The sequence below is a fragment of the Coregonus lavaretus genome, assembly GCF_964263955.1.
Source record: "Coregonus lavaretus genome assembly, chromosome: 20".
NCBI lineage: Eukaryota > Metazoa > Chordata > Actinopteri > Salmoniformes > Salmonidae > Coregonus > Coregonus lavaretus.
In genome coordinates, this window is record NC_140007.1 from 23758595 (window position 1) to 23772494 (window position 13900).

The 13900-nt window shown below is 42.4% G+C and overlaps 1 protein-coding gene across 1 annotated transcript in view; it reads right to left on the reverse strand.

Moving 5' to 3' along the window:
• Positions 1–621: 621 nt before the first annotated feature.
• The window catches only part of kif1b (kinesin family member 1B), an 81081-nt gene continuing 67802 nt past the window's right edge, over positions 622–13900 (reverse strand). Inside the window, exons 31-41 of the mRNA XM_084184475.1 lie at positions 12690–12804; positions 12118–12251; positions 11563–11624; positions 11004–11149; positions 10489–10755; positions 8286–8357; positions 7943–8064; positions 5823–5975; positions 5300–5492; positions 4926–5044; positions 622–4399 (exon numbers count right to left, since the gene is read on the reverse strand). Of these exons, the coding sequence (XP_084040601.1) occupies positions 4357–4399; positions 4926–5044; positions 5300–5492; positions 5823–5975; positions 7943–8064; positions 8286–8357; positions 10489–10755; positions 11004–11149; positions 11563–11624; positions 12118–12251; positions 12690–12804 (1426 nt within the window). The 3' untranslated portion in view covers positions 622–4356. The remainder of the gene's footprint in view (positions 4400–4925; positions 5045–5299; positions 5493–5822; positions 5976–7942; positions 8065–8285; positions 8358–10488; positions 10756–11003; positions 11150–11562; positions 11625–12117; positions 12252–12689; positions 12805–13900) is intronic.

The window sequence follows — 13900 nt, forward strand, 5'->3', positions numbered from 1 at the left end:
CTGTGTGTCAGGTTTCTGTATTGCAGTTCTACCAAGTAATCATACCACTGAGAGACTCTTATGAGATGTTTTGATAGCAAGTGCTGGGACTGAAACCTTAACCATAATTTTCCCATTATAATTTCAGTCCAAATAGTGCTAAATAACTAAGTATTAATCTGAGGTAATTTAGATTTTGTTCAGTCATACCTGGTATAGGACAATTATAATCATAGGCTGGTACTATAAATAAGGGGCTGTATCTCTGCAGGTAATCCGTGTATCTGGTCAAAATCACTGATAGGCCTACAGGTCCCCTTCACCCTCTGATGGTATGGATAACATTGTATTATGTCACCAGACAAACCTAGATTCAAATTAAAAGGTCCTATTTTTCAAATTACACAATAAACCTAATTGTGTTTTGGCTTGGGTCCAAATTACCCCAAAATATTTGTATTTTACAAAGTCCATATTGATACAGAAACACTAAATAATGAGTGAGATTAATCAAGTTGATTGACAAAGTTATGAAAAACCTGTTGAATAAACAACTTTTGAGATATTATTAAAAAGATGCTTCTGTGGTCAAAATTACCCCAATCAATAGCAGGATAAAAGGATGAGACAAACAGGTTTAATTTATTCTGCTTATGCACGGGTTGTACTTTTATTGTTACCTCATTCACTAAACAGCTCAATGGTGCAAGATTACCATACATAGAATTAGGACATCTGCATGACACATCTAGGCTATACAGCGAATGGATTATGATTATTACAAATACAGGAAACATATTTACATTTTAATTCAAGCCCCATACAACACAGATATTTACAAAATAAGTATGAAAATGAAGCCAATCTGACAAATAATGTACAGTGATAATGTTGTGGTTTGTCATTTTTGTGAACAAATCAGAAGGAGTGTCGGTTAAAAATGAGTCTTCTGACTGGGGTCAGTGGGGGAGATGCAAAATATCATGGCTAGTTTTGTTTTAAAGGCAGCATGGGAAAGCGTTGAGGTGAAGACATCTTGAGAAACAATGGTATAGTGGTATACTATAATTTTGGATGCCTAACAACAATAGCTACTTCTTAATATACTCCCTGATATTAGAAAAACAAACAAGAAATAACAAAAAGAGCAACTGCAACATTCTAGATGGCTAGCTATCACTAATATGGTTGAACTTCAAAAGCAAACTTATTTCAGACTACTTTCTAATAAAAGGAAGCACTAAAGTGACCCATCTCCCAACAACTGGGCTCAAATGGGTTATATTTTAGTTCTCTAATTCCTTTTTGATAATGGAAATAATACACAGCAACATCCTGATAGTACATTCAACTTTTTCTTCAAACTGCCTCAGCTTGCAAATGCTGCACACCATCATTTGGTTCATTTGTACTGAAACAACTGAAATGGAGCAGACATTATTTGATCAGTTAGTTATACCTTTTATTATTCTGTGCAAAGAGCTGCAAACTAATATATACATTGCAAAACGATAAATACAGATGAAACAATCCATAATAATATCTATCATATAGATTAGTTGCCAAGTGGAAATCTTTGCTCTGACAGGTAATCATATCAATATGTTAATATTAGCTCATACATGTCATTATTCAATACAGTGAAGTTAATGGGAGGTAAACTTTGCTTTTGATCAGTGCATAGAGGCTGCTCTGTAATCTTTGAGGTTAAGGAAAGCTTATCCTCCTACAACTGATCGTTTTTCAGTACGGATACCCTGACATGGAGAACCATTTCTGCAGAACTTAAAGTAACAATCCAACAACGAGCCAAAGGTTTTTATATCTGTCCTGCTATAGGTTGGTTGACCTGAGGGCAGAATATCTTTCAGAAATTTTCATTTGTTCTGAGAAAATGTTATCGAAGAATCTCCAAACTGAAAAATGACAATGTCTTACTTTTAGCCAATAACTTTCATTCTGAATGAAGCCCCAAACACAGAGGGTTGTCCACAATTGTCACTGTCTCTACACACTCAAACTACAACTCATCTTTGCAGTGTGCCGAGGGCAATAGGAACTACTGGTTGGTTGGCCAGAGCCATCTCATAGCCCTCTGCATATCCCATTCTTTTCATACGTACAGTGCAGTACAGTACAAAGCAACCAAATGTAGAGACAGAGCCCCCATTTTAATGTCACTTCATAATTTTGAGGGACCTAAAACGTGTGGCTGCAGTTGACCTATAGAGATGAGCAGAGCAAATATTTTCATAAATAATAACATCAGAAAAAGCATCAGAGCATATTCTATCCCTTTGATCTCAGACAGTGGTCTATAGTTAGTAAACATTAGCAGTCTCAGAGATGCTCATCAACACGTCATCATGCACAATGCCCAGCTAACACATTTTTTAGGTTGTGAAACGATCTGTGCTAGCTGGGTGGTAACCCATCAACCGTGTCACTTTCTTATCAATACTTACGTTAGAAGACCTCGTATTTACAACTGCCGGTGCTAAGATTCAATCAATCTTGGCTTGAATATGTCTGGTCTGCTCTATAGTCTTGCTATAGTTATGTGTAAATGTGCAAAATAATGTTAAACATAGCTGGATAAAACTTCCCTCCTTACACATTTTTTCCATTATTTCATATCAAAATCCATTGTGGAATGACCGCATAGTATAAAATAATCAACAGTGTTAATAAAAAAATAACTTATGAGTAGAGTTAGCTGAGTTAATGAGAGGTTTAGATTCAATAATGAATAACAAAAGCAAAATGTATTGGATTCTGTGGTAAATCCGCCAACCCTGTTCGTTCACCATTTCACCAGAAGAAACACAGTACCTGATGGTTTTCATGAGGGAATGGACCAGATAACAGGCTATCATCCCGTCTATTTCTGCAAGGCAACACACTACAACCTTCACCAAATAACTACCAGGGAGTTAAGGCTATACAACCCTACTTAGTTCCCTTGGTTCCTTTCGTTTGCACCCTGTTATGTCTTTAGTTGTTACACAAGGATGCAATGATAAAACACCGAATAAATGCTGAGGTCCAGCGTGGCAATGTGAGCCGACGAGCCATGAACCTAAATAGAGCAGTGTAGGACGAGCACTAAGAGTAAGACTAACAGATTCTAAGAGGAATGTCTTTTAAATCCTTAATGAGGCGACTAGCACACGGATCCTGGAACATTATGTACAAATGACATTCTCCTCACAGTACTGTCCCCCCTCCTCCTCCCTCTGTATCTGTGACTTGGCATATTCCTGCTCTATTTATCTATCTATCTATTCAGTGACTGAGATATCAAGGACAGCTGAACTGGCAAAAGAGTAGAGGGGTGTTTAGTAATGTATTTTCATGGGAATTGTCCAATTTAATATTTCCATTACTGAATTGTGTTTATTTCGCAAGTTGTATTTCTAATGTCATACTCCAATACGCCAAATTGCTTTGAAAGTCCTTGCAGGTAGACCGACTGCAATGCTTACATTTGAGGTGTATTTGTGTATACAGAGGTCAAACAGTGGGACATGGATACCACGTGGATAACAATAATCGTGTTTCTCCAATGCTGCAGGAATGTCTAGCTGAAAATAGGGATCTTTACTGACAGTTGTTGTTTTCCCGTTCGGTATTTCACACAAAGATTCAGGGGAGTGGGGGTGGCGTAGGGGGGCTAGATTATACTTTAAGGGGGGCAGAGGCCCAATGTAAAGTCTCGTAGACTGAAAACCTGTTTTCACTAGCAGCAATAGTTCTTGAACCAGCGGTGCTTTCTGTGGGAGAGCGTAAACTGATCTTCCTCATGTAGTTCCTCCTCTTTTTTGTTTCCCCTTAGTTTTTTAACTGTCGTATTTGTGATGGTTTTTTTGGTGTAAAATAAGCAAACCTGGTCTTCTCCTGAGGAATGCTGCTGTTGTCATGCGGGCACGTAAAATAAAAACTCTTCTTCATAGACAGATAACACTGATAAAGACAATCTTTACAGACGGTTAGTAAACTTAAAGAGAGTGGTCAGAACCTGTTTCTGAAGAATCGTGCACATACACGTAGAATATTACGACATGCTACTAGTTAGAGGGGTCAGGGAGGGGTAATGACGACAAAGCGAAACAAAACACGAAAACGAATCCCAAACGAAAACACGAGAGGCTGGGAGAGGGAAATAGAGGGGGAGAGTTGGGGGTGTGGGAGGGGGGATAAGCAGATTTTCAGGAACTGAAACTTTTAGTTGCTTGAGAGGAGACTTAAGCCACAAGTCTACGTACAAGAGAAAACCATCAAGAATCACAATGGTTAATAAGTGTTAACACTTGGTATGTGTTCCAAGGCTAGTCTGAAGAATAGGAGCCATGTTTTCCTGCACACAGATTAACTCTATCAGTTCTTCAGCAGACCAGAGCGCCTTCTCGCCAACTTTGACCTGTGGGTTGAAGGAAAAATAACAACCGTAAGCAAAAAAGAGCATATGTCTATATCCCACCAAGTTGGGTGCTGGGCTAAAAAATAAAATTGTAGAGTAGAGCTCTGGAAAAATGTTGTAAACATACACTAAAGCCAAAAGCTTTACTTTCTTTTACAGGCAAAGGTATACCAAAATCAACAATTATATTTGGTAATGAAATCATTTCTCTATGGGTAGCGTCAGAGCCTTATCAACATCAGTACTATTACATTTACATTATAGTCATTTAGCAGACGCTATTATCCAGAGCGACTTACAGTTACTATCAGTAGTATTCTATGGGTTATATTCAGTGGTAATGTTTAAATCACTAAGGGCCGGTTTCCTGGACCCAAATCAAGCCTGGATTTAAATACACTTTCTATGGACATTCTCCATTGAGAATGTTTTTTTACTCCAGGACTAGGCTTAAACTGGGTACCAGGAAACTGGTCCTAAATAGATGATAATGTTGTTTTTCTAGTTAGGGGAATGTGTACAGTACCTTATTGTTCCTGCTAGAAGCGGGTTGAAGGCGTATAGCCAGTCGTTCATGTCTTTGTCATTGTTGGCCTGGAGCAGGATCCCTCGGTGCTTTGTGCACACAGCGAATGTGTTGGGTGTCTAGAGAGGATTCAAACAACAAACGAGGAAGTTAGTTAACCTTGTGACAAGCCATTTACACATGTAAGGGCATTATGTGCCATTGTCGTTCAACCTGAAGAGCTTGTATCAATCCTGTTCTACTCTTAAAACTCCACATCTATTCCACATCGTGTGTGGGTATAGTGTTGACCCATTAAAATGATTGTACATGCCAAACAAGTGAAAGTCGTTTTATGTGTTTGTGTGTGCACGTGCATGTGTGTGTGGGAACACCTTGAGCATGGCTTGCTGGTCCTCGCTGTACTCCACCTGGGCAGTGGACAGGTTGAGCACGCCCCTCTCCACCGGGTCCTTGTCGTTGTTGTAGATAAACACGTAGGGCCGGCGCACCACCACAAAGTGCTTCACCCACGAGTTGGACCGTGGCTCCATGAAGCTCAGGAAACCCTTCTTAGACACCACAGACCTGTGTTGGGAGAGAACGGGGGCTCAGTTCTGTTCATTGGGTTTTAGCTATGAAACTATGACAACCACTCAAACATGCAGTGTTAACAATAGGAGTTAGTCTAGCCCCCCACCAAGCCTATACTCTATGTAAATGTATTGTATTGTACTTTCTGGTTGTCTGCGTGAATACTGTCTGTCTGTGTGTCTAATGCACTATGTATGGAACGTTTGTGACGTGCTGTCTATCTACGTGTATATGTATGCTGGCATGCCGTATGATGCAAAAACAATGAAGTCATCATCATCATGCCCACTGCTAATATGAGGGGGAAGAGGAGATAGCAGTTACCCTGGTCTCATCTCCTCGATGTCGGGCACTAGGTTGAGGAACTCGTTTTTGCCGGCTCGAGCCAGATAGGACGTCTCCAGGGTGGGCACCATGGGGAAGTTCTCATAGTCTGAGCAGGAGGGGCTGGAGGCGCGAGAGTTGGCCTCTGGGGTCCTGGGAAACAATGAAGAGTGTCAGTCTATGATTCTACTAAGAATCAAATATTCTTAACTAACAATCACATATTCAAAAGCACTTCATAAAAATGTCAACTGTAGGATGTGTCCCAGAATATTGTATACAAACCTGTGGTTACGGACATGAATATTTAGCCTATTTCATATGAATGTTTTAAATGGTTGTAACAGTATATAGGAGGCTTAAAATACCACTCCCTCGATTATGCACAAAAGTGTATTCCAGGTTGATGAAGCTCAAGTGTTATTGTTTTATATGGAGTGGTCAATATTGGATGTCATTTAGCATGGTCCACTACAGTGGGGAGAACAAGTATTTGATACACTGCCGATTTTGCAGGTTTTCCTACTTACAAAGCATGTAGAGGTCTATAATTTTTATCATAGGTACACTTCAACGGTGAGAGACGGAATCTAAAACAACAATCCAGAAAATCACATTGTATGATTTTTAAGTAATTAATTTGCATTTTATTGCATGACATAAGTATTTGATACATCAGAAAAGGAGAACTTAATATTTGGTACAGAAACCTTTGTTTGCAATTACAGAGATCATACGTTTCCTGTAGGTCTTGACCAGGTTTGCACACACTGCAGCATGGATTTTGGCCCACTCCTCCATACAGACCTTTTCCAGATCCTTCAGGTTTCGGGGCTGTCGCTGGGCAATACGGAATTTCAGCTCCCTCCAAAGATTTTCTATTGGGTTCAGGTTTGGAGACTGGCTAGGCCACTCCAGGACCTTGAGATGCTTCTTACGGAGCCACTCCTTAGTTGCCCTGGCTGTGTGTTTCAGGTCGTTGTCATGCTGGAAGACCCAGCCACGACCCATCTTCAATGCTCTTACTGAGGGAAGGAGGTTGTTGGCCAAGATCTTGCGATACATGGCCCCATCCATCCTCCCCTCAATACGGTGCAGTCGTCCTGTCCCCTTTGCAGAAAAGCATCCCCAAAGAATGATGTTTACACCTCCATGCTTCACGGTTGGGATGGTGTTCTTGGGGTTGTACTCATCCTTCTTCTTCCTCCAAACACAGCGAGTGGAGTTTAGACCAAAAAGCTCTATTTTTGTCTCATCAGACCACATGACCTTCTCCCATTCCTGCTCTGGATCATCCAGATGGTCATTGGCAAACTTCAGACGGGCCTGGACATGCGCTGGCTTGAGCAGGGGGACCTTGAGTGCGCTGCAGGATTTTAATCCATGACGGCGTAGTGTGTTACTAATGGTTTTCTTTGAGACTGTGGTCCCAGCTCTCTTCAGGTCATTGACCAGGTCCTGCCGTGTAGTTCTGGGCTGATCCCTCACCTTCCTCATGATCATTGATGTCCCACGAGGTGAGATCTTGCATGGAGCCCCAGACCGAGGGTGATTGACCGTCATCTTGAACTTCTTCCATTTTCTAATAATTGCGCCAACAGTTGTTGCCTTCTCACCAAGCTGCTTGCCTATTATCCTGTAGCCCATCCCAGCCTTGTGCAGGTCTACAATTTTATCCCTGATGTCCTTACACAGCTCTCTGGTCTTGGCCATTGGGGAGAGGTTGGAGTCTGTTTGATTGAGTGTGTGGACAGGTGTCTTTTATACAGGTAACGAGTTCAAACAGGTGCAGTTAATACAGGTAATGAGTGTAGAACAGGAGGGCTTCTTAAAGAAAAATAACATGTCTGTGAGAGCCGGAATTCTTACTGGTTGGTAGGTGATCAAATACTTATGTCATGCAATAAAATGCAAATAAATTACTTAAAAATCATACAATGTGATTTTCTGGATTGTTGTTTTAGATTCCGTCTCTCACAGTTGAAGTGTACCTAAGATAAAAATTACAGACCTCTACATGCTTTGTAAGTAGGAAAAGCTGCAAAATCGGCAGGGTATCAAATACTTGTTCTCCCCACTGTATATGTATTCTACCATATTCTACTATAATGGAGTCTTACTTCTGATCTATGGAGCCACAGCGGGAGTCGGCCAGAGAGGGGCAGGTGGAGGAGGGGGTGAGGGTGGCACTGCTGAAGCTTGTCACCGAAGGGTCACGGCCCATGGGGGAGATGTCTGACAGCTATATAGAGAGAGAGAGATAGACAGAGAGCGACCGAGCGAGAGAGCAAGAGAGAGACAGAAAAGAAACAAGGAAGGGAGATTAAGACAGTAGTAACCACACTGATTTGTTGAAATTGAGTCAACAGAACAACATTATTATGAGCCGTCCACCCCTCAGCAGCTCTCTCTCTCTCTCTCTCTCAAGGCATTGCAGCTTGTTCTCCCCCTCTACGGTCTCACCTTGCAGTCACTGATGCTGTTGCACACCTGGTTGTATTCACTGTTGAAGGTGTGGGTCAGAAGGCGGAGGCACTACAGGACAACAGATAATATGGTGCATGTTATGTTGTGTACATTGTGTCCTAATCGTTCTGAAATGTCTGTTGTTAACTTTATGGATATGATTCTGCCGCAAAACCAATTTCCCCTTGAGGGATAATACAGTTTTCTACTATGAGTTATTCCAGCGCTGGGCTGAGATTCACAACAAACCAGTGGGCTGGTCGAGAAAGCAGGCTATAACTCTTTAATTATCTGGTTCATTATTAGCTGTTAAGACAATTATATCGTGGCAATCTCAAGCTTATATTTCCAAAATGTTAGCATACAGTGCATTCGGAAAGTATTCAGTCCCCTCAACTCTTTCCACATTTTGTAACATTGCAGCCTTATTCTAAAATGGATAAAATTATTTTTTTCCTAATCAATCTATACACAATACCGCATAATGACAAAGCAAAAACAGGATTTTAGAAAGTTTTGCAAATGTATATAAAATAAAATAAACAGAAATACCTTATTTACATAAGTATTCAGACCCTTTTCTATGAGACTCAAAATTGAGCTCAGGTGCATCCTGTTTCCATTGATCATCCTTGAGATGTTTCTACAACTTGATTGGAGTCCACCTGTGGTAAATTTCATTGACATGATTTCGAAAGGCACACATCCGTCTATATAAGGTCCCACAGTTGACAGTGCATGTCAGAGCAAAAAACAAGCCATGAGGTCGAAGGAATTGTCCGTAGAGCTCCGAGACAGGATTGTGTCGAGGCACAGATCTGGGGAAGGGTACCAAAAAATGGCATTGAAGGTCCCCAAGAACACAGTGGCCTCCATCATTCTTAAATGAAAGAAGTTTGGAACCACCAAGACTCTTCCTAGAGCAATCGGGGGAGAAGGGCCTTGGTCAGGGAGGTGACCAAGAACCCGATGGTCACTGACAGAGCTCCAGAGTTCCTCTGTGGAGAACCTTCCAGAAGAACAACCATCTCTGCAGCACTCCACCAATCGGGCCTTTATGGTAGAGTGGCCAGACGGAAGCCACTCCTCAGTAAAAGGCACATGACAGCTCGCTTGGAGTTTGCCAAAAGGCACCTAAAGACTCTCAGACCATGGAGTGGCAGCATCATGCTGTGGAGATGTTTTTCAGCGGCATGGACTGGGAGACTAGTTAGGATCGAGGGAAAGATGAATGGAGCAAAGTACAGAGAAAACCTGCTCCAGATCAGGACCTCAGACTGGGGCGAAGGTTCACCTTCCAACAGGACAACGACCCTAAGCACACAGCCAAGACAACGCAGGAGTGGCTTTGGGACAAGTCTCTGAATGTCCTTGAGTGGCCCAGCCAGAGCACGGACTTGAACCCAATCGAACATCTCTGGAGAGACCTGAACATAGCTGTGCAGCATCGCTCCCCATCCAACCTGACAGAGCTGGAGAGGATCTGCAGAGAAGAATGGGAGAAACTCCCCAAATACAGGTGTGCCAAGCTTGTAGTGTCATACCCAAGAAGACTCAAGGCTGTAATCGCTGCCAAAGGTGCTTCAACAAAGTACTGAGTAAAGGGTCTGAATACTTATGTAAATGTGATATTTCCATTTTGTATTTTTAATACATTTTCAGAAATGTCTAAAAACCTGTTTTTGCTTTGTCATTATGGGGTATTCTGTGTAGATTGATAAGGGGGGGGGACAATTTAATCCATTGTAGAATAAGGCTGCAACGTAACAAAATGTGGAAAAAGTCAAGGGGTCTGAATACTTTCCAGATGCACTGTATTTAGGTCAGTTAGCTGGCCAACTTATTGACCCGGCTTTCTGGAACACCCCATATGGTTTTATTCTCATTTCTTTGTTGGGGACCATGTGCAGTACATCTTTAGCAGGTACAGTATGTGAACCATTAAAGCAGGGTCATATTCATTAGGCACCAAACGGAAGAAAATGGACTGGAACAGAGAGGGATTACTTGGGACTTTTTTTCTGTTGCATGCCCTAATGAATATAACCCTGGGGTGTATTTATTAGTGCACACTGTAGCAAACCGTAGCACTGAAAACAAGTGTTTCTTATTGGACAAGTTCAGGTTAATCCCTCCCCATTTCAGCCCTTTTATCAAATGATCTTTTTTTCCCCATCTCCTGTCCTCCCTCCCTCCTCACCTTGGTGGCCAGCTCCTTCTCGCGGTCCACCAGGCTCTCGATGTCGGCCGAGTCGTAGCCACTGCTCTCGCTGGGTGTGATGGCACTCTCGAAGGTGGTGCTGGAGATCTGGGAGGAGATGGAGGTGGAGGTGCTCAGGGTGCCACTGCTCATGCTAGGGGACAGTGACTCGCTCAGGGACTTGCTGGTGGGCCCCCCAGGGCCTGTAGCTGGAGCAGTCTCCACCAGCTTCTCTCTCAGCAGCAGCAGGTGACGCGTCTTCTCCACCTGGAGGGGGAAGGAAAAGCAATGAAGAGTGAGAGAGTTTTACATTAATTTGATTCAATTGTGCACTATACAGGGAATAGGGCTTTGGTCAAAAGTAATGCATTATACAGGACATAGGGCTCTAGCAAAAATAAGCCATTATATAGGGAATATGGCTCTGGTCTAAAGTAGGGCACTACATATACTTTTTTTGTTGTTGCCATTCCAGGCTTCCCTATGCCCTCAACGCTCTCATAGTGCCTAGTCACCTCATGCAGCTGCTCCATTTTCTCCAGCTCCCATTGGTGCTCCAAGATGAGGCTGTCTCCTCTGGGCCTCCAGCCAGCCAGGTTCTCCTCTCCCCGGACATAGGCCACAGACGTGTCCAGAATCTTCCTCCTCCTCCGCTGCATACCTGAGTAGCAAACAAACACGCACTTGTCAGTATAGAGTGGAAGGGGGGAGAGGTGGGCGAGAGAGACAGAGCTATAGAGAGAGAGAGCAGGCAGACAGCTTGGATCCTGTCATGAATTTAAACCAGCTCTGACAAAGACATACAAAAGTAGAAAAGTCACTCCCTCTGAGGGTGGCTGTTATATCAATACACAACTGTTTGTCTGGACTTATACCAAGCACACACAAGCGCTATGGAGAACAGGGGAGTGGAGAGGAGTATGTTTGGGGGGTATATTTTAGCCAACCTCTGTGCTATTAAGTTGGGTTCATAGATAGGCTAACTACCAACTGTGCTTTTATTCGAATATCAACATAAGTGTTTCGAGATGTCACACAGAGTGAGAGAGAGAGCGAGAGAGAGATTGCACTAACCTGGGCTTCCTGTGTCAGACATCTTGCACAAGCTCAGCTCATAGATGCCAGTCACTCTGTTGCTGTAATACGGAACACAAGAGGTTATATTAGGGCGTTGTTCATCAAGGTTGTATCTTAAGGCTGGACACAAAATGGCTGACAGCTGATTATTTGTCAACATAGATATCCGACAGCTGTGTATGAGTCATACACAGGAGGTTGGTGGCACATTAATTGGGGAGGACGGGCTCGTGGTAATGGCTGGAGCGGAATAAGTGGAATGGTATAAAATATGTCAAACACATGTGTTTGATGCCATTCCATTTGCGCCGTTTCAGCCATTATTATGAGCTGTCCTCCCCTAAGCAGCCTCTACTGGAGTCATTTAAAGGGTGGACACAAAATGGATGACAGCTACTTATTTTTCAACAGAGATATCTGACAGCTGTCTATGAGTCATATAAAGGGTGGACACAAAATGGCTGACAGCTGCTTATTTGTTAACATAGATATCTGACAGCTGTCTACAAGTCATATAGAAGATGGACACAAAATGACTGTCAGATGCCTTACCAGTCAGGGGTCTTGGAGTAGCCGCTTCCAAAGAGGTTCCTCAGGGAGCGGGGAGGGGAGATCTTGGCATCTCGGGAGTAGAAGACCATGCAGATGTCTTTGGTAATAATGGCAGGCTGAATGCAGTGGTCGAGCTGTGGAGTGGAGAAACGGTAAGCATGTTAGCACTCAAGCTCCTCAGTGCAGAGGGTCAGTCCATACTGTGAACACTAAATGACTGGAGTGGATACTGTAACACTACTGTATGTAGTGCTTATGGGGCTGTTATACATCCTTATTCACAATACATCCTTATTCACATGTATGCGGCCCTTTTAAGTATGGCCCCATCAGAATATCTGTATTGTAGTAGTACATGTTTATAAGTTTGATTAACCTACAAGTGTCCTTGACATTTATCTATTCTAGATATCGTTTAATGTGTTCCTAAAATCCCTAAATCCTAAACAGTAGGCCTAGAGACAGCAGATTATGTTTTATTAATACACAATTACACAATTCCAATTCATTATTGAGACAGGATTCCCTAGGTTGTTGATTACAGTAAAATCAAAATGGCAGACAGGGCTGACCTCCAGGTATGCAGACAGGGTCATGAAGATCTTTTCTCCGTAGGGAGTGACTCGGTTGAGCAGGAGGGAGTTGTGCAGAGAGCTGTCCCACACAGCCTCAAACCTGTAGAAGGTCCTGAGAGGGAAAGACGAAAGAGGTCAGTTACTATCTCCACGTTTACAGACTCTGGGGCTACGTCTGAAATGACAACCCATTTCCTATAAAGCACAATACTTTTGTGCACTAGAAGTAGTGTATTATAGGCAATAGGGTGCCTGTGGCTCTGGCTAAAAGTAGTGCACTGTATAGGGAATAGGCGGCATTTTGGACGCACCCTGGTGGATCATTTCAACTTTGTGGGAGATTTCTAAAATGGCTGTTCAGTGTCACAATGAGGCTGGTTATGGTTCCTGCAAGGTTCTCTCCTTTATATCACAATAGAGGTGTGAGAGTAAGCAACCAACAGTTCATAATATAGCCTGATGTAGCCGAGTAGTCTACACACTGAAGGTTAGAGAAAAATCACCCGGGTTGTGGTCAATTCAGGTAGCCATATTACACATCAACTATTGCTATGATAATGCTAGTAGTATTTTGAAACTACTTTGGAAATGTTACCAGAACATAATGTCGTAATAGACAAAGGTCTGTATGGCATGTGGACACAACCAGCCATATATTATGGGAAGTTAATAAGTAACCATGGGGAGTAACTGAAGTAACTGAGTGTTATCTACTGCTCCCTCTCCCCAACTGTTACCCAAGCATATACTAGAGTTGAAAATAGAGCCCAGAGATACGGTACAAATGTTAATATTTAATATTTGTAACCTAACTTGCTTTTTCTAACTGCTTCTGAGGGGAAAATAAAGCTTTATTAAAATTGACTTGAATTGAAGAGGGGATAATACTGGATTCTAAGCATTATATGACACACCAATTAATCCCTCAACTGAGGTTGTTGAAGGGAAAGCACTCCTACACACATGCAGTCCTGGTGACGACTAGGTGTGAGAAAACGCATGGGAGGTGACCTAAACAGCACGCACGCCTTGAGCAGGTGTCACGCTACAACACGAGTGTGAAAAGCTTGTCAAGAGCTTTGAGTGCTTAAGCATTTTATAGATAAGGGCCCATTGAATTCCTATGAGGGAAAATTAAGCATGCTACATTAGCAGAGACTAACCAACAGGCATCTTGCCTTTTAAAGTCACTGATTTAGACCTGGGTC